This window comes from Podarcis melisellensis (assembly GCF_964234715.1).
Source record: "Podarcis melisellensis genome assembly, chromosome: 13".
NCBI lineage: Eukaryota > Metazoa > Chordata > Lepidosauria > Squamata > Lacertidae > Podarcis > Podarcis melisellensis.
Window position 1 is genome coordinate 4,341,599 of NC_138545.1, and position 22,936 is coordinate 4,364,534.

General features: G+C 48.3%; 1 protein-coding gene across 1 annotated transcript; it reads right to left on the reverse strand.

Moving 5' to 3' along the window:
- Positions 1–2,109: 2,109 nt before the first annotated feature.
- ATP1B2 (ATPase Na+/K+ transporting subunit beta 2) lies at positions 2,110–22,823 on the reverse strand. Its single transcript, XM_081887007.1, has 7 exons — positions 22,512–22,823; positions 13,878–14,006; positions 11,920–12,024; positions 9,601–9,803; positions 8,512–8,568; positions 5,556–5,654; positions 2,110–4,216 (listed from the first exon to the last, which is right to left on the reverse strand). The coding sequence occupies exons 1-7, from the start codon at positions 22,621–22,623 to the stop codon at positions 4,052–4,054; spliced, it is 870 nt and encodes a 289-aa protein (XP_081743133.1). The 5' UTR covers positions 22,624–22,823; the 3' UTR covers positions 2,110–4,051.
- Between the last annotated feature and the right edge of the window lie 113 nt (positions 22,824–22,936).

Here is a 22,936-nt window from a genome sequence, read left to right on the forward strand (position 1 = left end):
CGACTCTTCATGACCCCCAGGACCAGAGCACGCCAGGCCCTCCGTCTTCCACTGCCTCCCGAAGTTTGGTCAAACTCATGTTTGTGGCTTCGAGAACACTGTCCCACCATCTCGTCCTCTGTCGTCCCTTCCCCTTGTGCCCTCCATCTTTCCCAGCATCAGGGTCTTTTCCAGGGAGTCTTCTCTTCTCATGAGGTGGCCAAAGTCTTAGAGCCTCAGCTTCAGGATCTGTCCTTCCAGTGAGCACTCAGGGCTGATTTCCTTCAGAATGGAGAGGTTTGATCTTCTTGCAGTCCATGGGACTCTCAAGAGTCTCCTCCAGCACCAGAATTCAAAAGCATGCATTATTCGGCGACCAGCCTTTATGGTCCAGCTCTCACTTCCATACATCACTACTGGGAAAACCAGAGCTTTAACTATACGGACCTTTGTTGGCAAGGTGATGTCTCTGCTTTTTAAGATGCTGTCTAGGTTTGTCATTGCTTTTCTCCCAAGAAGCAGGCGTCTTTTAATTTCGTGGCTGCTGTCACCATCTGCAGTGATCATGGAGCCCAAGAAAGTAAAATCTCTCACTGCCTCCATTTCTTCCCCTTCTATTTGCCAGGAGGTGATGGGCCCAGTGGCCATGATCTTCGTTTTTTTGATGTTGAGCTTCAGACCATATTTTGCCCTCTCCTCTTTCACCCTCATTAAAAGGTTCTTTAATTCCTCCTCACTTTCTGCCACCAAGGTTGTGTCATCTGCATATCTGAGGTTGTTGATATTTCTTCCGGCAATCTTAATTCCAGCTTGGGATTCATCCAGCCCAGCCTTTCCCAGGATGAATTCTGCATATAAGTTAAGTAAGGAGGGAGACAATATATAGCCTGGTCGTACTCCTTTCCCAATTTTGAACGAATCGTTTAAGGCCATACAACTTTAACTATACGGACCTTTGCCGGCAAGGTGATGTCTCTGCTTTTTAAGATGCTGTCTAGGTTTGTCATTGCTTTTCTCCCAAGAATCAGGCATCTTTTAATTTTGTGACTGCTGTCACCATTTGCAGTGATCATGGAGCCCAAGAAAGAAGGCCAACGGCCCCCTCCCTTTCCTCCTTTCCCTGTCAGCTCACTGAAAAGAAAAGAAAAAGGGCTACAGGCAAGGCCTTAATGAAAGCCATTCATTCGGTCTGGCTCGGAGGGAACCAGGGTGTCTCTGCCAACATCTCTCCCCCCCCCCCCATGACGTGCCAAGTGATTTAGGGGGTGGGATGCCCAACCCTCGAAGGGCAGCCCCAAATTACCAAGGGGCTATTTATTGTGCCACTTCTGGCTTCAACTCAGCCCAATTTTTAAAAAGCTACGCGTTCAATGAAAAAGGACCCTCTCTTTTCTTGCTTGCCCCCCCCCCCCCCTATTCAAAAGGGCTGACCTTATTTCATAGAATTACAGCTCTAGTCCAGTCTGCTACAATGCAATATTCTGGATTCCAGTCTGATTTTTCACCAAAAAAAAAGGGAGAAAAATCAATGCATCATTTTAAAGATGCTGTCTAGGTTTGTCATTGCTTTTCTCCCAAGAAGCAGGCATCTTTTAATTTCGTGGCCAGGAAAAGGCCAAAATATGGAGCTGTGCATATGCTAATTTCTAAGGACAGATGCACGTTTAGGAAGAAAAGGCTGCGCTTTAATTAAAAGCGCAAAATGCATCTCGGCCTCATTGGGGGGTTAATGCATTTTGGACCTGCAGAGTTTGCTGCCAACTATGGATGGGCAACTCGGAAGGTGAGGCAAGGTGATGTTTGGCGGCTGGAGTGTCAGGCTAGGACCCTGGAGAGACCAGAGTTCAAATCCTGTAACATACTTGACCATAGAACTCATTCCCTGACCTTGCGGAGCCAACTCGCTCTTCCTCCCGGCCGAACCGACCTCGCAGGGCTGTTGTTAGGCTAAATGGAAAGGAAGGGAGGAATATATGCACTTTGTGAGCTGCATAAATGCAAAATAATAGCAAAAACTGAGAAAAAAAGATAATTATCCTTCGCCTCCAGGCAGCAGGGAAAAATGCTCCCCACAGCTCCGTTTGACGTATCTAAATGCACGGTCAAAAACTCCAACCCAAAAGGCAACCAAAGTTTTTAAAGTTTTTATTTTATTTATTTATTTATTTCTCATCTTTACAGTAAATCTGATACAGGCAATTAAATAATTCTGCAAATAAAAACAAAGATAAAAATAAAAGAGTTAAAAAGCCAAAGAATTTTTAAGTTATGTCTTCCATTCATACACGTAATAATCGACTTCAATGCAAGCCTTAAAAGAGGTGAAAGGGGTGAAATTTAATAACTATTGAAAAACAAGAAGCAAGGGAGGTTTTTATATATATATATATAAAAAACACCCATTGCCAAAAATTAAAAGTTGGCTTTCGTTTTAAAACAACGTTTCTGTTCTTCCGACAAATATTAAACGGGAAGTGAGAGATGAGGCAAGCCAGAATCTAAGAGAAAACAAAAGTAAAATAAAAAAAAACTCCATCGGTTAATTAAAGTGACTAAAGAGGCATTATTGGGTTCAGTCAATATTTCCCCCTCAACTATGGCAGAACCAGTGGTTTTGTTTTGTTTAAATTTCTTTTCTATCATCATCTTAGTGCAATGTGTGCCACTATTATAACAGATTAAAACAACTGTACACTAAAGGACGAACAGGGTCAGAGTAGATCCTATTTAGAAGAGAGAGAGGGAATAAAAGAGGGATGGCAGGATGAGACAATTAAGACTGACAAGCTGCGTTTTTCACAGCCGCCGCGACCGTTTCCTCTGCGAGGGAATCAGAACAGCCGCCATGCCCAAAAAAAGCCTTTTGTCTGCCATTTTTTTTAACAAAAGCTGCTTGCAAGTCAAGAGAGAGATGGCAAGCTATTGCCACACAAAAGTCAAAAGTAGTAAGGGGGGAGAACGGGGACGCTTCAACCCCTGAAGCCGTTTTGGACAGTTGCCACGGATTCTGCTCTTTCTAAAACCGGGAAGAAGGGTTTACTGATTTAACTGAGAGGACCGGCCAGCAGCAAAATGGCTGCCATCCAAAAACAGAGCGGCGGCCATTTTGTCCATCATGCAGAACTAAGAAAGTGCAGCCATTTCGCTCGGTGGCCAGCATTCTGAGGGAATAATTGGGTTTAATCCTTCGTTAAGTGTATTTAGAGAGCGCAGCAATACACACCCTCAAAAAAACCCCACGTTTAACACATATTTTGACGTTCTTTCGCGCAGTCACGGCCGCCGGAAGCTTCCAGAGCGGCCGAGACAAAATGGCTTCCCAATGGTCAACAGTCGGAGGCCCCAAACCACAGAAATTCCCCCCAAATTAGGAACCAAGATGGCCCACTGCTAACCCCCATAGGGCCAAGGAGCCCCCCTGTAGCTATTTTCATAACAAGGGTTTTGTGGCAGGAGCAAAACTGGTAGAAAAGATGTCGAGGGTGAGAGGAGGAGGGGGAAGGAAAAGAGCTCTGGAAAAGGATGAAAATACGGAGGACTCAGCAGTACCTTAATTTTTAATATATATAAAAAATATCTATATACATTTATTATTATATTAGGAAATATCTCCGGGATGGGAAAGGGGTGGTGGGGGTGGTGGGGAGATTCGTGGGACCTGGGCTTGGAGGGGGGGGGGAAATCACAGCCTCTGAGCTCCCCACATATGTGGGGCGAGAAGGGGGAGAAAAAATGTCGTTAGAACGAGCCAAAAGCAGCATTCCCAAATATTTCGAGAGAGGTAAAGGGGGCAAATGCGGGCCAGATGAAGGGGTGCAGGTGGAAGAAGCAAAGCCGTCGATTTCGGGGTTCGGGGATTGTCTAACAGCAACGGTTAAGGATGTGCAGAAGTGGGGTGTCCCCCCTGCACCCCACAACCACCTTGCTCCTCCTTCAACATCAATGCGCCACCCTCTTCTGAGCATGGAAGAAAAAAGTTAGCTTTCTTTCTTTCTTTTTTTTTAGGGTGCTGGGGTGCAAGGGGATGGGGCGGAGGGGAGGACGGACCGAGGATTTTTTGGGGGGGACACTATCATTCTTTGTTGACCCGGATCTTGAAAGCCACGCGGCCAGCAAACTTGTCCCGCTCGTCGTTCGTGTTGACGTTGGCGGCGTTGACCCTGCACTCGATGTGGTGGTCGTAGTTGAACGTCAGGTTGAGGAATTTGACGGCCACGACGGGCTGCGTGTAGTTCACCTGCGGAAGTGGGGGAGACCGAGGGGCAAAAAATCAGCCGGGGAACCAACCCACGGATCTCGTCTGGCACCCCCCCAAATCTCTCGCTCTTCCTCCGAAAACACTAAGGCAGCGTTTGCGCTCGGATTAAAGCGGCAGCCCGAAATGTCCTTGCAAAAGTTAAGAGTTAATTTCAGTGCCAAAAAAACCCTAGCTTGCTAAACCACAAACCAATTTTTTTAAAAAAACTGAATTTATCTCGATTTTTATTTCTTGCCTAGCTACTAAATACTGGAGAGACTGGTCAGCAAACTTTTTCAGCAGGGGGCTGGTCCACTGTCCCTCAGACCTTGTGGGGGCCAGACTATATTTTGGGGAGGAAAATGAAAGAATTCCTATGCCCCACAAATAACCCAGAGATGCGTTTTAAATAAAAGCACACATTCTACTCATGTAAAAACACGCTGATTCCCAGACCGTCCGCAGGCCAGATTTAGAAGGCGATTGGGTCAGATAGTTTGCCTACCCATGCTTTAGCACTTTAACTTTGCTCCCATTTCGTTTTTAATTTTTACACAGCCTTTCTGTACCGCTATTTACGAAGTGGTTTACTGGCCACAGGAACGGCAAAATATACAGTGGAAATCATACATCCCACAACAACGTGAGCTGGAGCAATTGAGTCAAAATGGTATGTAGGACTATAGAAATAAACAACGCAATATGCGACAGTCCATCTGAAATATAATATTGCAAGCGGACTGTTGAATATGATGGCCAAATACTTGGAGCGCTTCCTATTTTGGGGTTTAATGCTTTTCCACTTTCTATTTTGGAACAATAAATGTTTAGTCCAAGCCCACAACATAGCTTTCTCCTCCCACCCAGTCTTTGTACATCCCTTTAGCAAAAGATGGCGGGATGCGGGTGGCGCTGTGGTCTAAACCACTGAGCCTAGGGCTTGCTGATCAGAAGGCCAGCGGTTCGAATCCCCACAACGGGGTGAGCTCCCGTTACTCAGTTCCTGCTCCTGCCAACCTAGCAGTTCAAAAGCACGTCAAAGTGCAAGTAGATAAATAGGTACCACTCTGGTGGGAAGGTAAACGGTGTTTCCATGCGCTGCTCTGGTTTCACCAGAAGCGGCTTAGTCCTGCTGGCCACATGACCCGGAAAAACTGTCTGCGGACAAATGCCGGCTCCCTCGGCCAGTAAAGCGAGATGAGCGCCGCAACCCCAGAGTCGTTCGCGACTGGACATACTTGTCAGGGGTCCTGTACCTTCAGCAAAAGATGGCCCCAAGAAACACACTTTTGGGTTGAAGAGGAGGTAAGAAAAGGCTTCGGGAGTGTGCAATACTTACATGGATTTTTTTGCCGTAATAAGGAAAGTACATTAGGTCAATGTTTCCATTGGGAGGGAACATTGCTATCTCCCCCAGTTTCTGGGCGTCCTCCTCTTTCTGTGGGAGGAGAAAAGACGGGTGTCAAAACATATTTTATCCCTCCCCCCCCCCTCCCTGACATGCGGCTAGCAACATGCCACCCCCATTCACCTTAATGCTCACTATTCCAAACTCACTTTCATGAACTGTGATATCTCCCTTTCCTATTGGCTGGCTACGCCAATGATCATTCTGCCCCCCACTCCCGGTGCTCGCTCGCTGCCCCATTCAACTCTTCTGCTATCTGCTATGTGCATTCAATTATCAAAAATCTCCCCTCCCACTAAGACACAGCCTCCAGGGCCGCCACCCCCCCTGGCCCCGCTTTTCCCAAACCGCATCCAGCGTTGTCCTTACTATGAGATCTTCCTTAGGGTTTTTTTTCTTCTGAAGACAGAAACGTGGAAGAAGAAGACAGAGTGAACGCGTGGAGAGACAAAGAAGAAAATAAAGTGAACAAAGGAAAGGCTAAATGAACAGAGGAGGGAGACAGCCATTTTTACAAAAAACGTAAGAGGAACAAAGAAAACCAAGGGCTATCAAGACTGCATTTTACACAGCTGTGATCCTTTTCTTACACTATCTCTGTACAGTTATACCTCATGTAATGTTCTTTCAGGTTACGTCCCGCGGCGACCCGGAAGTACCGGAAAGGGTTACTTCTGGGTTTCACCACTCGCGCATGTGCACGAGCACCAAATCGCGCCACGCACCTGTGCAGATACGGTGCTTCAGGTTGCGCTCTTTTCATGTTGCGAATGGGCCTCCGGGACGGATCCCGTTCTCAACTGGAGGTACCACTGTATTACCTTACGATGACGGGACAACTTCAAGTTTTGTTAGGGAAGCGGGTAGGGGAGTAAGAGGGAAACCAAATGATATTGTTGGTGTAAATTTCTTCTCTTTTTGAAAAATTAGCAAAACGGTGTGTGTGTTTTAGAAAAAATACTGTGATCTACCTCCACCCGGAAATCTGAATTGTACACTGAAACCAAAGACATCTGGAAGCTCCAGCTTTCATAAATTCAACAAGAGGCTGTGAAGATGAACCTGAATGCAAATCTGGCGACAAATCTCAGAAGCTGGGCGCTTGGGGCTGAGTCATGATTTGACAGGGAAAAGGAAAAGGTACTCAGAGCCCGGACTACCTCTCCGCCTCTTCCTCGTATTGCAAAAACAAGGAATTCGTTTGACATTGCTTAACGTAAAGGCGCGGCAAATTTCAACATCCCTTGAACTGGTTTTTCAGAAGGGTATGCGCTGCCTCGATTGCTCACAAAGGGAAAAACTACTGCAGGAGGCAAGAGGTAAAGGAAGTGAAGTGGCTGAGTGGGAGAGAATCTACTTTGCATAAAAAAGGTCCTGAATTTGATTTCTGACAAGATCTGCAGGTAGAGCTGGGGGAAAGGCCCTTTTCTGAAACCTCAGGGGGGCCACTGCCAGCACTGAACCAGATGGATTCATGCTCATGAACTTAACAAGGAAGTTCCCCATGTTCTTAACTTCATGGCAAGCAGTATTTAAATGCATCGTCCAAGCTGTTAAATATCGCTGTGGTGGGGTTTTTTGAGCCATCCCTTGGTAGGCTAGCTATCCGATGTCTATCGGGATACCAAATGATGGAACTGACCTGGAGAAATGTTTACACGTGATTTTGTGACCCCTATATAGCAATGTTCAATGAATTTAGAGGCTAACAAATCAATATTTTTAAATAACCCCCCAGCCCTAACAAACTAGAGCGGCTGGGGGAGCCCAGTCACATGGGCAGGGTACAAGAAATTATTATGATTACAATTATTATTTTTTTAGTATTCTTCTTTCACAGGAGGCTGTGAAGTGTCCTTGGAGAAATTTTCAAAAAAATAAATAAATCCCAGCCAATATGGATTTACCCCTGCTAAATCTGAAAAAGGGGGCACCCCAACAGAATAAAACAATATTCATAGCTAGTGCCAGGGGAGAATGTCTCTCCTTTTGATATTAATACTTTTGTGGGATATTCACATTGCAACGAAGAGGTTCGAGTTGGGGGATATAAGACAAAATTGCTGCATCAGGCCTGTGGCCCATCTAGTCCATTATCCTGTTCTCACAGTGGCCACCTAGATGCCCATTAGGGGATGCCTGGAAGCAGGATTTGAATGCAAGATCCTCCCCTCCGCGTTTTCCAGTAACTGGTATTCAGAAGCAACCCTGCCTCCGATTGTGATGGGAGAACATCGCCACCTTGGCTGGGAGCCATCCATAGCCCTCTCCTCCTCCAGGAACCTGCCTGATCCTCTTTGAAAGCCATCCAATTTTGCGGCCATCCCTGCGCCATCCAGTGGCAGGGAGTTCCACAGGTTAACTCTGCTCTTCTTCCTTTTACCCAGCCTGAAACTTCCAGCAAGGTATTGCGGGACAGGAAGGTTTGGAGCGACTTCTTCCAAGCACAAATTGTTTTGCGCAAAAGGCAGCGACTGGGAATCTAGCCGGCAATGTGGACTGCTGGGTTCTTCGAAACGGCAAGGCTACTTTTGCGGGCCAGAGGCGATCGGCCCCCTATATGGGTTCTCTACCCCTATACCCCGAAGCGTTGCAGGAAGAGCAGAAAGCAAAAGCCGTTGGGTTCTAGGATCCACTAAAGGACATCTATCTGCCTATACGGTTCTAGATTTATCTTCTAATGCTTTGGCAAGACCTTACCTCGTGCTTAGAGCGGGGTCTCTGAATGCACAGAATAATTAATTTTTTTGAAAGAGACAAGGAGGAGGAGGAGAGGGGAAAGTGGAGCGTTAATGAAATGGAATGAGAAAGAACAAGAAAGAAAAAAACAAGGAAGAAGAGAAGGAGGAGAGAGAGACAGTGGCAGTGGCAGATCAGAGGCTTTTACCTTTGCCAGGCAAGAGACGTTGATAGGCTTGCCGTCTCCCGCGTAGAACTTGATGACCTGCCGAGACACAAAATGGGGGGGAGAAAAGAGTTCAGGACCTCCAAGTGGCTCTCACTCTGCCCTCCCCACCCCACAAAAAATTAACTGAGCTGGGCAGGGGGGGAAACGACACCACCATCGGCAAAAAGACGGGGTGGAATTTGCCCCACTGTGGGAAAGGCTGATGCTTTCAAAACACCTGCCTTCGCCGACTTGGTGCCGTCCGGTGGTTCCGCGCTACAACTCCCATGGGAGTTATAGTTCAAAACCACCGGGTCGGCGAAGGCTGCAATTCAACAGAATCGGCAACAGAATTCCTCCCATCTCCACAGAAGGAAAGGTTAGGCAGCCGGAGGTTTTTCTGTGCTCCTGCGACCTATCCTTCTAATCCTCGGATGTGGGGATGGAGGGCTCGCAATTCTCAAATCTTGACTGGGCCGCCCCCTTCCGAGGGAGTCCGTTCCACTGTCTCCCAGATATTTAGTTCTTTCTTGCCATTTGGATCCATTTGAAAACTCAAGTCCTTTATTGCATTTTTAATATTCTGTTGGGAGCTGCCCAGAGTGGCTGGGGAGGCCCGACCAGATCAGTGGGGTATAGGTCATAAATTATAAGGTAAAGGTAAAGGGGACCCCTGACCATTAGGTCCAGTCGTGACCGACTCTGGGGTTGCGGTGCTCATCTGGCTTTATTGGCCAAGGGAGCTGGCGTACAGCTTCCGGGTCATGTGGCCAGCAGGACTAAGCCGCTTCTGGCAAACCAGAGCAGCGCACGGAAACCCCGTTTACCTTCCCACCGGAGTGGTACCTATTTATCTACTTGCACTTTGACGTGCTAGGTTGGCAGGAGCAGGGACCGAGCAACGGGAGCTCAGCGCATCGCGGGGATTCGAACCGCCGACCTTCTGATCGGCAAGTCCAAGGCTCTGTGGGTTAACCCACAGCGCCACCCGCGTCCCAATAAATTATTATAAATTGTTATCATTCCCTTGTTCAGACTGAACAGAGCCTCAACCGGCAAGAGAGGAACAGTCAGGGCTTCTTAGCCTACCCGGTTCATCTTGACGAGGATACAGGGACGCCCGTCCCGGTACCCGTAGGTGGTGTCGTTGAGGCCCGAGCAGTCGCCCAACATGGTGCGGTTGAACTGGCACGCCGTCTTCGGGTAATTCAACACCCCGTTGTCCACCTGCTCGTTGTACTGCCCCGGGATACAATCCCGGTTGCTGGCCACCTGTTTGGCGTTGTCATAAGCTAGAAGAGAAGGAGGAATCGTAAGGGTTCGAAAGGGAACCCCGGGTGTCATCTAGTCCAACCCCCGGCGATGCAGGAGGAGGAAAACGTAGCTCAGCAACAGAACATCTCCTTGACCCAGTCTCAGGGAGTTCCAGGGTAGAGAAAGACCCATTTGATTATGTTTTTTCATGGTAACTCTTTATTAGTTTAAAATACAGATACAGATGATCCTTTACAACGAAGGTAAATATAAAAGAGAGAAATAGAGAAAGAAAAATCAAGACAAAAGAAAAAGATAAAAAGAAAAAGCCAAAAATTTATACCAAAGCATATCCGTCAAATAAAAACTTCCAATCGTTCTCATTATACTGTTTATATAGCCATGGTTTTATCGCACAGCTTTGCATTATAGCCTTTTTCATATATTCCAAAGACCCTTTTGAGACTCCACAGAAGACAATTCTGGCACAACAACCGAGCGAGGGTACTTAAAAAAAACCCTGTCTTGTTTATTTTTACGTTTGATCTCACTTTTCCTCCAAGGAGCCCTGTTTTATGCTTCACAACAACCCTGTGAGGTTAGGCCAAGAGCTGAGCGGCAGACCCAAGCTTCTTTTAAAGCTCATATAACCAAAGCCCCCTAATCCTGGGAAACGTAGTTCTCTGAGGGGTAAACTACAGTTCCCGTGATTTTCATTTTATTAGTGCAAATGTAGGCCATTGTTGTTATTGAATTTATTTAATATTTTCCCTCCAACCCCCTTTTAAAAACACATCCAAGACAGGGCCCGCTGCCTCCACATCTCCCCATTAAAAAATGTTTTGTAGGAAGAGGCGAATAAATAAAGGCTGGCCGCAAAACATCATCTGGAAGGACTGCAGGTGCACCACCGTACACGGAATAAAACGAAATTTAAAAACCATGATGGGACAGATCAAATAGCCCAGGTTCAATCTTAATGAGGTTCGGTGGGGGCTATTTGTGGCGCAGAAACCGTGTCTTTGAAGTCGTTCCCCATCCACTAACAAGTGGGAATGACAGTCCAGGTGTCTACTGAAGCACAGATCAAAAAAGACTAAATAATGCTTGCAGCACCAGCTCCCAAAAGCACACTGCGTTTTTATAGCGAGACCCTTTTTAAAAAGCAGCGCGCACACACATCTAAATTATGCAGCTGTAATACCGATTAATGACCCTCCAGAGGAGGTTAGTATTATCCTTGCATTGCTCTGGCATACAGATCTAATGGAGAAAATGACACACAATTTCAGATTTCGACAAGGGCTGCAACCTCCAGACACCTTTTAATAAGATTTGGCATTCATTCATTAGATATACAGAGGAACCGTCCTTTCCAAGACATGCCTGGCAAAATCTGGAACTAGACTTGATAATAAGATAGCCTTTTCCTTGGGACTTTGCTCTTTTAAACTACTTGCGAATGCACTTATTCTATGCGGCTGTTTTATGGTTTGGTTTCTCGTCTGAAACCTGGAAAGCTGCTGGCAGTCAGTGTAGACAGCACTGGCCTAGATGGACACTGTCTTGGAGTCCAGAGCAGTTTCCTGCACTGCTCAGATCTTTGCAAATCCACTCTCTGTTCTGCTGCCTCTTCCCCACATAGCGTCAGGCAGACACCCCCGTCTCCAATTAACAATCCGCAAAGGATTCCGGTATATTTTCAATTCCGTCAGATTTTATAAGAGAGTGGAAAGCCCCTTGGAGGAAAGCGAAGGCAGGTGATTATATAGATATATGCAACCTGGCTTAAAGGGCATCGTGGAGTTTCACCCAGCAAGGAGTTCCGCTGGTGAACACGCCCAGCTCGTTTTCAACACCTGCCACCTCTAGGGGGCCTCAGCTGCGCACGCTTGCCCCAGCCCCTCTGAAACTTGGGTTCCCGGGTGGTGTTGGACTACAACTCCCATCATCCATTCCTTCCCAGGACCCTGGATGATGGGAGTTGTATTCCAACAACTTCCGGCGACAAGAAAGGGAATGTCGCAGAAGCTTGGGAAAAGGGGGTGTGAGGCCGTTCCTTCCCTAATTAAGTGGTTAATTAGCATCATTGCCAGAAATGCCGGGTGGTGGGGGGGAAGAGAAAGGTGTTATGCCTTCCCCCATTTTACTTACCCTCCAAAAACTTATTTAGCATCCTCACGTATTCCTCCCAGGATTCAGTCTGGCTCATGTTGTAAGTGATGTCCAGCGCGTCCGTCTTGGGGCGAATCATCACACCTGCAAGGCAGGGAGGGAGAAAAAGAGAGAAATGGTTGAGTTTCAGAGCTCCGCCTGCCCACACTCCTCCCTGAGGACCAGAAACTTGCCTGGTCTGCCCCGCAGAGGACCTTGAGGTCCATGAATAATCATAGTTTAGAGGACCCTAAGGAAGTCAGATTATCCTCCACCAGGGCCAGGGCCTTCTCAGTGATGGCTCCGACCTGGTGGAATGCTCTGTCCCATGAGACCAGGGCCCTGCACGACTTGATCTCCTATCGCAGGGCCTGTAAGACAGAGCTATTCCGCCTGGCTTTCAACTTGAACTTAGCCTGATCTTTTATTCCCCTTCCTTCTCTCCCCGTTTTATGAAGATTACCCACTCTGGGATCCCACAGCTAATTCTCCCCTGGTCTCCTCGCTGGCCCAAATAGGACTAACTTAGCCAGCTAGCCCTGGTGATCATCTAATGTTTATTGGATGGATTTCCCCCCTAAATTGATTTTTGATTTCTGAATTTATTGTTATTCACGTTTTATACTGTATTTTATGCTGTTTTCGTTGCATCAATTAAGTGCTTTAAATTTGTTGCTAGCTGCCCTGAGCCTGGTTTTCCACCTGAGCCTGGTGGAGAATAAATAAAAATTTATTATTATTATTATTATTATTAGTTCTCTCCTTGGAGAAACTGGCTATTTGGCAAGGAGGCAAAGGTTGGATAAAGTGCTGCTAACACCAGGGTGCCTCCTCTTCAAGCCACCTGCGGTCTACTAGGCCGCCTCGTGGTGTTCTCGACTACAGCTCCTGTCCGGCAGGCAAAATTCTGGGTCAGACTAGATGGCCCCAGCAAGCCCCTCATCTGTGAGAAAGACCAGTGGGGAGCTCCTAATTTGAGCCAGTTTAGCAAGCAGCTAGGCATATCCACACTGGGTTTACACATTCCTGTACACGGCCAGGGCTTGCCCCAAAGGATCCTGGGGGTTGTAGTTTGTGAATGTGCCAAGAATAGCCCGTTTAACAGCTTCAACCTCCCCTCCCAGGGCTCCATGCAAGAGGGAGCGACTTGCATGTCCGAAGTGTTAGCCTTCTTTTCTATTTTGGTGGTACCGTGGGGCGGCAGGGGGACATTTCCCCTGAGAACACCCACGTCTCTGAGTATGTACAGAGTTCAATGAACGACCCTAGCCAGATTCTGCACATCAGTGCAGTTCCTAGTGCAAGCTGGCAGGCCATCTGCCATGGGTGCTTAAGGTGAGATTCCTGCATTGCAGCGGGTTGGACTAGATGACCGCAGGGGTCCCTTCCAACTCTATGATTCTTCGAAGGCCAGGCACTTCTTTAGACACCAGTGCCTCATGCAAAACCACTTAAACATGCCCCTCTCCACACAGCACCACTTATGTGAAAACCACATAGTTGTCAAGCGTCCCTTATTTGGCGGGACAGTCCCTTATCCCAGCGCCATGTCCCGCTGCTGTCCCTTATTGATGATGTCTCTTAAATAAGCTACTGAAGGTAATGGGGCCCTTTCTATGTCCAGCTGTGCTTTGTCAACAACAAATTGTTGGTTTTTAATGTTGAATATATGCTCTATGGTAATTTATGGACCTAATAGGTATCTAAAGCCATTTGCACGCAACAAAATATGTCAAAGTAATTGTTGATCCCTTCTTTTGGCTGCTGATCCCTTATTTTCAAGGCTGCTGGCCCCTTATTTTCAAATCTGTAAGTTGACAGCTAGGGAAAAGCACCCTTCAAGCAGAAAGCTAACACCTCAGGGAGAACGCCAGGCTGGACCTCCTTGTTGCACCTGCTTTCTGCCTGTGGGGACTTTGCACGTGATCTGCACGCAAGGTTGGAAGCCAAGGCCTCACCTGGGATGGAGAGGCGGTCCTGGTATTTGGGGTTGAACTGGTCCACCGTCTGCAGCATCACCCACATCGTGAGGGTGAAGAGGGCCGTGAGGAAGCCGTAGAAGACGAGGTAGAACAGCAGGATCAGAGCTGGAAGGGGCAGGGAAAAAAATAGATTAAATTGAGGGAAGAGTCAGGCAGTGAGGTCCAAAAACTGTAGCCATTAGAACTGACCCCATTCTGTTTTCTTATTAGCCCCCACCTCATGCTCCCCCCTGCCAGATGGGATGCTGTTCTTAGACAGGCCTGCAAATGAATATTGTAGAACAGCCTTTGCCAACGTGGCACCCTCCAGGGCTATTGGGACTCACCAGCCTCCACCCAAAACTGCCATTTTGGACCATGACAGCGCAAACCTTAAAGCTAGGTTTCGGTTGCCACAGCTAGTTATCTCAAGGAATATTATTATTATTATTATTATTATTATTATTATTATTATTATTATTATTATTATTATTATTTCATTTCTATACTGCTTTATATTTTAAAGAACAAGTCTCAAAACGGTTTACAACACACAAAAACATCACATAACACAATCCAGATTAAAACAACTTCATATGAAGTCGATTATGAAAAGCATTTTCCTTCCTTGTTTCTTTTATCTTTTTCTTTTCTAGTCTGCATTCTGGAAAACTGTGTAGATGAAAGGTTTTTATGTATGGTTATGTATCATTTATATTTTTTCTATTCATTTTTTGGTAACATTTAATGAAATAAAATAGAAAAAACAACAACAACTTCAAGTGAAATATTTCAAATCCTCTTCTAAAAGACATTTTGCAGTCGCCAGCCTGTCAGCCGGCGGTCGCAATTGGACCCACGCCAGTCGCAAAACACGCCTAGCTCATTTCTATACCCGACTACGACTCCCACCAGCCCCCAGGGCGATTTCGGACTACAACTCCCATAAGGAGCGCCGGTTCGACAACAGTCGCTCCAGAAAGAAAGCCTGCAAATTGCTACCGCCTTATGTCTGCCCTGCCTTTGAAACGCCCACGAAACCGTAACGTCTTTGGCCCATCCCGAAATTTCCCTCTCCGGCACCTGCCTGCCTCGCTAGGGCGTTGTGCCAATTTAATTAGATGATTGACGAAGCGAAGGAAACCAGAGATGCCTTTCCTCCACTTCGGCACAGTCGCCAGATATCCCACGAAGTTCAGCAAGAGGGCAGCTGGGCTATCCATGGCAGGCAGGCTTTAGGGCCAGGGAATTAAAAGGGGGGTCTGCACTGAACCCCCAAGCCTTTGATACCCCTTTAGCACGTTTTAACACTCTTTTAGTGTGTTGCATGCTAAAGGGCCAGGGGTACAGAGTCTGCCAAAGGTCCCAGGATCAGTCCTCGACAGTTTGGATGGAAGAGCAAGAGATTCTTAATCTCAGGGTTGTGGATTCGAAACCCACGTTGGACGAAAGACTCCTGCATGGCGGGGGGTTGGGCTAAATGACCCTCAGGGATCCCAATTCTACGATAATCTCCCGATCCGGCTAGGAGATACCCTCCCTGCCTGAAACTCCAAAAATGAAGATTTTAATTTGGTCGCAAGTGGCCGATGGCAAAATGCGCCAGGCACCTTTCGAACACTTCCCAGGGCCTGACCTCCGTTTCTAAATCCCAGATTCGAGAAAATGTGGTATATTTTTCGTTGAAAAGTCCCAGCGCTGGCCGAAGCAGACCTGCCCCATATATCATCCCCTTCCTCTCTAAATGGCGCTCTCCTCTACTGCTAGGCAAACCTACCTTCCTCAAACTCAGCCCTCCAGATGTTTCCCATGATCCCTAGCTAGCAGGACCAGTGGTCAGGGATGATGGGAATTGTAGTCTCAAAACATCTGGAGGGTTGAGCTGGAGGAAGGCTGTACTACGGCCCCAGTTGCTCTCCCTCAGTGGTACCTTTCTGCTTAATGTGGATTATGAACCCATCTGTGTTTCCTTTGATTCACCCTCGTTCTCCTCCCTCCTGCTTCCCTGCACTTTCACCTCCCTAAATTCCCAGTGCGATGCTATTCGGTTTTTCAAATCTTTGGGATTCTTCCACTTTAGGGAGGAGAAAAGTGTGGGGTGGCAGGAGTTGCGGGGAGAGAAACACTCAAATTCGAGGGGGCACAAGGAGTTCGCAATGGGCAGGGCCCTTAATCTCACGGTGCATAGCTGAACTATGGAACTCCCTGCCACAAGATGGCCAACAACTTTGGGGGGGGGTGCTTCAAAAGGGGATGCATGGAGGAAGAGGGGGGAATATTCATAATCAGTTGGAAGCCCCCGAAAAGTGCAAACGGTGGTCAACTTTACAGCCACTCTGCTAATTTGTAATTGACTAAAATACTGCTGACAACATGGTGGAACATTCAAGTAACCGGGTGGTTGTTTTTTTTAATCCCCCAGGAGCCAATGATTAGGGTTTTTTATTTATTATTAACTTCCAACTCTTCCTTATCTCGTTGTTTAAGACAAGGAGAGTTTCCCAAAACATTCAGCGAAGGAAAAAAGCCCAGAGTCCAGGCTGTGGGCTTGCAAACTGAAGCCTTTGGCCTGACATATAAAGCCAGGTAGGATCCAAGCTGTTCTCTAGACTCACATGGGATTTACTCAAAGTTTACACCTAGGTCTCCTAAGACGTCCGAGCACAGCCCCTTTGTAGAAATAAACAGTTGCATTAATCCCAAAGATGACTCTGAGCTCAGGTCAGCGGAGCTCTCCGTTTACTGTGTAATTTACTGAAGTGGGTCGCTGGTGCCATTTCACAGATCGGGGAACTGAGGCCAAGAGGAAGTGACTAGCTAGAGACTCCACCCAGCGAGAGAATCTGACCCACAAGAATCCCAGATCTAGGTTGCAACACCTTCATTCAATGTAGGACACGCAGCTGGAATAATAAGTAGGCTATCAGAAGGAACCATCACAGGCCAAAGGCGAGAGACACAATTCGGCACAAGCCAGAAAGTAAACAGAGGCTGGGAGGGGCAGAAACATTGTGTGTTTGTGTGCAGGAGCCTCAAACTTGTGTACGAAAATATGGAGACAATTAGGATAATATCAGAGCTGCCCAATGGTTTGTTTAAAATACATCCCTGTATGTTTGAAATTCGCCAGGCAATTCAAAGAAACAAACTCAGCAAATCTCAGGGCAAATTTTTCTCCAGCTGCCCCCCCCCCAGGAACCCACAGCACAACCCGCCCCCCAGTTGAGTGTTAAAATAAGCAACTCCTGGCAGCGGGGTCTAGGGGTTACCGTCCCACAAATCCTGCGGTGTTCTTTCAACGCACGGAGACAAGGCAGAGCAAAGCTCACATCCAGGGTGTTCGTAAAGTATAGGGACCCCTGACCATTAGGTCCAGTCGTGGACGACTCTGGGCTTGCGGCACTCATCTCGCTTTATTGGCCAAGGGAGCCGGCGTCCAGCTTCCGGGTCATGTGGGCAACAGGACTAAGCCACTTCTGGCGAACCAGAGCAGCGCATGGAAACGCCGTTTACCTTCCCGCCGGAGTGGTACCTATTTATCTACTTGCACTTTGACGTGCTTTCAAACTGCTAGGTTGGCAGGAGCAGGGACTGAGCAACGGGAGCTCACCCCGTCGCGGGGATTCGAACCACTGACCTTCTGATCGGCAAGCCCGCGTCCCAGGGTGTTAGCCAATGCTTAAAGTTACTCAAGAGTCAAGCCTGGAATTGGATATCCCATCACCTCCACAGGCACCAAGTAGTGCGGTGTAGTGGTTAGAGAGTCGGACTACTCAAGAGCAGGGTTCAGATCCCCTCCCCGTTCAGCCACCTTGGACCAGTCACTGTCGTTCTGGGCCCAGCCTACCTGGCAGTGATTTTGTGGAATTGAATGAGGATAGGGGAAAATCGATGAGCTCTCCGGAGGAAGGGAAAAAAAAAGGAGAGCTGGAATGCCAGTGCAATAAATAATAAAGTGCATTTCTGAAGCACCCTCTCCAATGACACACAGAGATAGACAGCAAAGCTGGAAAACCTGCAGCTTGCAAGACATTAAGCCCAGAATCTCTGGGCCTTGCAAGGCCAAAGCTGAGCTGACAGACAAGAGATAATCCTGTTTGCTGTGTCTGGAGTTCTTGCTGTCTCTCCAAAACACACACACATTTATAGCAAAAGAAATATGGGCATCCACAGAGAGGGCGCAAGGGGGCAGTCCCCCCAAAAAACCACACACAACCCCCAGGTCCCCAGCCTTTTAATTTTTTTTTAATGCATTTATAGCATTTGTAGAACCCAGGATATAAGGCAGAACGTGGATGCCCCATTCCTGGCCGTTTTTGTGAGAAATGTGTCTGCTCCTCCTTTCGGCGTTTGGCTTTGCCTGCCACCCAAAAAACTCCCACCCCCTCAAAAAAAACAAATAAATCCCTGTATATTCCCCACAAGAAGAAATGAGATTACAAAATTACAATTAGATTACAAAAATGATGGGGTTTTTCACTCTCGAAGAATCCACAGTCTCTTCCCCCGCCCTCTAAATTATCCATTTTTTTTCCAGGCAGCCCCCCAATGTAAAAACTGCCCCCTTTTACCCCCTTCCTTCACATTCTCTCTCTTTGCTACATTTAAGCACCTGCCTTGTCCTGTCACCCCTCCCGGCCTCCCCCGCTTGGCCAAATCCTGCCAAATCCAGCCCCCACTGCCCTTCTTCTCGTTCCAGAAATGTCCAGCCCTCAGATCAGGCCTCCTACTGTCCCCCCAAGATCCTTTTCACCCCAAAAAAACACCCACAACTAGACATCTCAGCTTAAAATCCTGAGCACCCATTGCTTGTTGTGTGGGTCTCTCTCTCTCTCCCTCACCCAAAGCCGAAACATCAGGCCTCATTTCCACCCTAGAGAAGACCCCATAACTCTTTCAGGCTCCCCCATCCCTGCTCTTTTGCCTTAGAAGAACCCAGATATTAGGGGGGTGTCCAATATTGACTGCCTGCATTCTGCAGCAAAACCCATCTTCCTGGCTGCTGTTTCCTCCACTTCCTGGCACCAGTGGGTACCATTCCCCCCCCCACAGACATGGCATGGGATGGGGGGGCACATATCTGTGACTGATGAGGTTCTTGAACCCTCACCTTATTACGGAGATAACTGCTTCTTTCCCCTAGAATAAACCCCGCAAGTGAAGCTTACATCCTTTCACCTGCTGCTAAAATGCTTTTTCCAAAGAAGTACTTGAGAATGGTGCGCCCCCCCCCACAAGACCGCCTTTTGCCCCATGGAGAAATCGAGGCAGCAATGTCTCCTCTGCCAAGTGTATTAGGGCGAAAGGCTGCGCCAACTCTCTCTTCTCCACACCGCTTGCCAACGTCTTCGCTCCGCAGTGCCAAAGGCAACTGAACCCCGAGCCAAGCCTAGATGGAAACCACCCCCCCCCCCACAAAATAAAGTGCTGTCAGATCTTGGCCTGGTTTCCTTCCTCCCCCCCCCAACACCGCACGCCGGATCAGGATCAGCTACTGCAGTGGGGGTGAGGTGCCATCAGCTTTCTGCAGTGAAATGCAAGCCAGGATCTGGGGGGGGGGCGGTCTTCTTGTTCCCCCAAAACCGCTCCGCACGTCGCCGGGTCTCCAGAACGCACAAAAGCAGAGAGTCGTAAATTGCAATAAATTGGTGGGGGGTGGAGGGGGGAAGGGGAACCAGATTATCAACGCAGCTTTGGTTCGCAATCAAAGGGGATGAACCCCCCCCAAAAAAAAAACAGAGCAGGGAAAAGGCTGCTGTTTGAACCAGATGCTGGCCAGGAAAACTGCAAGAGATTCGAGTTGAGGAGAGTGGGAGACTTGTGGGATTTGACAAAAGCAGGGAGGAGGGAGGGGGCAGATTTGTGGGGAGGGGGGGTTGCAAGGAGGGGGCCAGAGCCTGACAGAGAGGTTGCAAGCTTTGGGGAAAGGAATTTTCCCACAGGCAAACAAGGTTTCCAAGGGAGAAGGAGAGCTTGCCAGGTTCTTCAGGAGTTGCAATGCGACAGACCCAAAGGTTGGACTTCTGTCGAACGGGGGAGTCAAGTCCTTCTCTACCCCCACCCCAAATTTTCTTCCCTCTCACCCTCCAGAAATTATTCAGATGCCCCATTCCCAGTTCGAACCACCAGCTAGTTTCCCAGCCATCTACATATTGTTGCAATCCCATCCCCACCCCCCAAAAGGCGACTTGGGGGTGCCAGTAAGGTGGGTACAATTGGGGGGGTGGAATCAAGCGGTACACAGACTTGAGGGGGGGTAGAAAGTCTGGAAAGGGGAGAATCCAAGAATCTGCAGTAGGAGATCTAGAAAGGCCTGGCCACATTTACACGGGTGGTTTGAAGAAGAAATCTCATAATGTCAGCTTCCGGGGGGGGGGGGGCAGGGAGATAGAGAGATCTATAAATCAACTGCCTCGCAGATCAAGGGGGTCACCATTGGAAGGGAGGGTTCATTGCTCAAAGCAGCTCTAGGTACACATCTAGTTTGTATGTAGGGAGGGGGCGCAACACAGAGAGGATGGGAAGCAAGGAAAGGTTTGCCAGCAAACCAGCATTTTGCCACGGGGGGGGGGGGCATTTTAATCAACTATTTTGCAAGCCTGGTTATTTTTCGAAGCAGGACAAAGCGACAGAGGCTGCGTGAAGCCCCCTCCTCTCCTCTCTGGTGCCAGGAGACTGGGGGGGGGGGGCGAGCTTGTTGACAGACTGGGCAGGCGGTGTGGGGGGGGGAGAGAGAGGGGGCCTGGCAAGCCAACTCCACAGAAGGAAAATAATGACCTACTTTTCCTGCTGCTCTGGCCTCTGCTGATGCCTACAGCACCTTCTTCCCTGCATCAATCAATATCAAAAATTGGGGGGGGGGGGGTGGAGAGCCCACCGTCAAACCCCCCCAAGAAACAAGGAAACAGAAAGCCCCATACAATCTCTGCCCTTCTTTTTGGGGGACACACAGACCCTATACAGGACCTGATCGCTGGGACCATAAGCCCCCCCCCCCACAAAAAAATATATATTTTTCAGGCCTATTCCACTCTATCATTACTGCCACATTTCCCACACACATTTAATATCGCCTCTCGTCCTCAGCAAATGATCGCCCCCCCAATCTTCAGGGATGCAGTGACTCCCTAGGCACCCCACTTTTCCTCCCCCCCACCCCACCCCAATCACAGCAAATGCTCCCCCCAATTTTTTTCCTTCAAAGCATATAATGATTTTGCTTCCTCCATGCTCTGATCTATTCAAACTGGGGTCTTTTAGCTCTGTCAAATGTACACACACACACATTCCCCCCCCCAATCTGCTTTCTCCAAGGGGTGCTGTCCCCCCCCAAAAAAAAATTCGCAAAGACTGCAGCGAAATCCCCAACATTAATTCTCTTCTGCATGTCTAATGCATGTCTAATATCTCCATTTTGTAGGTTATGTTTGTGTGTGTGGGTTTTTTTGGGGGGGGGGGTGTTTGAGGTCAATCTTTGACCAAAGAACCATATACCCCCCCCTCCCCTGTTTATCAACCTGCCTTCTAGAACATTGCAAAGGCGAGATTCTCCATTCCATTCTACCCCACAAATGCAGAACAGGATCCCAGGGGAAATCCAGTTTTATCCATCTTCAAATTTCACTTCATGGCCTGGGTGGCGATGGGTGTATTTTTTTGGGGGGGGGGTTGCTATGCCCAGGGTGTAAATAACCCAATGTGTTTTTTCCCTGTTCCTTTTTGAGGTACAGCCTTGGCTGCTATTCCAGGACTTAGATCATCTCACCCCCCTCCTTCAAATTCAAAAATTGAGAATTATTTTAGAAGTGGGGCTCTGTTTTAATTCCAGTCTCCCTGCTTTTCTTCCACCCTAAATACTAATCTATAACATATATAGATATTTTTTTAACGTAGAAACCTAAATAACCCCCTGAAATTTCTCATAATGGCCCTTTCCATATTAACCACCCTCCCCAAACAAAATCCACATGAAACCCAATTTCCCCCTTGCATTTCCTATCTTACTCAAGGTCTGCAGTTTCCCTTTTCGGGGGGGGGCACCCCAGCAGTCCGCCATATCTGCATGCCCCCCCCTTCCAGGATGGCATCACCCATCACAACCCCCTCCTTTTTTTCCTAGTCCCCCCCACCAAAGGACTCTGAGATCTGTTACAGAAATTCCCCATTTCCCCCCTCCAGAAAGACCGCCCCCCATCACAAAACTCCCCCTTACATAACCCTCCCCAAAGCACCCCCCTCTTTCAAAAACCAAGGTTAGAAAATCTCATGGGCGATGCCCCCTTTTATTAAAGAAACAAAATAAGGGGGAGAAATGCGAATATTCAGAATCTACTTTCCAAGGAGGGGGACCCCGATTTTCAGCCAAAGCTTTGCTTTTGGCTCTTATAGTCGCCCCCCCATCCCTAAAATAATCCCTTTCGTGGCCCTGTTCTCCCCCCCCATCTCCACTAATCTCCCCCTTTAAATAATCTCCCTTGGCTAGGAGTCCTTGAAGTATCTTGTCATTAAATCCTGCCCTGCAGGAGGAGGAGGAGGCGGAGGAGGAGGCGAGATGATGCAGGATCTGGCCCCCCCACACTCCCTGCCTGCGTGCGCCCCCCCAAAAAAAAACCCCAGACAAGACAGGCTCACCCCAGCTGCTCCCGGTGCGCCCCATAAACTGATGCGTGCGCGGGTTCCAGATAAATTCCTTCCACTCCGTCATCACTTGCCCGCAGGTCTTCTTCTCCTTCTCGACGGCCATGGTGGCTTCAAAGTGGGGGGGTCAAGATCCTGGCAAGGGGCAGAGGGAGCAAATAGGGGGCTGGGTCTGCAAAGGTCTCCCCCCAAAACAAGGATGCCCAAGGAGAAGGGAGCAGGAGAGCGAGAGAGAGAGAGAGAGATGGATGCAGGCGCAAAAACCAAGCTGTCCTCTTTTGCAAGGATGCTCAGAGCGCCTCCTCCTCTGGCGCAAAGGGAAAGAGGCTGCAGGAGAGGGAGGGCTCCTATTTATTGCCCTGGCCCCGCCCCTCCTGCCCTGGCCCCGCCCCCTGCTCATGAATATGCACGCCAGACGC

Excerpts from the sequence above, each read along its gene's own strand:
- ATP1B2 (XM_081887007.1), bottom strand. The coding sequence starts at position 22,623 with ATGGCCGTCGAGAAGGAGAAGAAGACCTGCGGGCAAGTGATGACGGAG. Across the intron at positions 14,007-22,511 it reads GCGCACCGGGAGCAGCTGGG|CTCTGATCCTGCTGTTCTAC; the intron begins GTGAGCCTGTCT and ends TGCCCCTTCCAG. Across the intron at positions 12,025-13,877 it reads GGACCGCCTCTCCATCCCAG|GTGTGATGATTCGCCCCAAG; the intron begins GTGAGGCCTTGG and ends CCTGCCTTGCAG.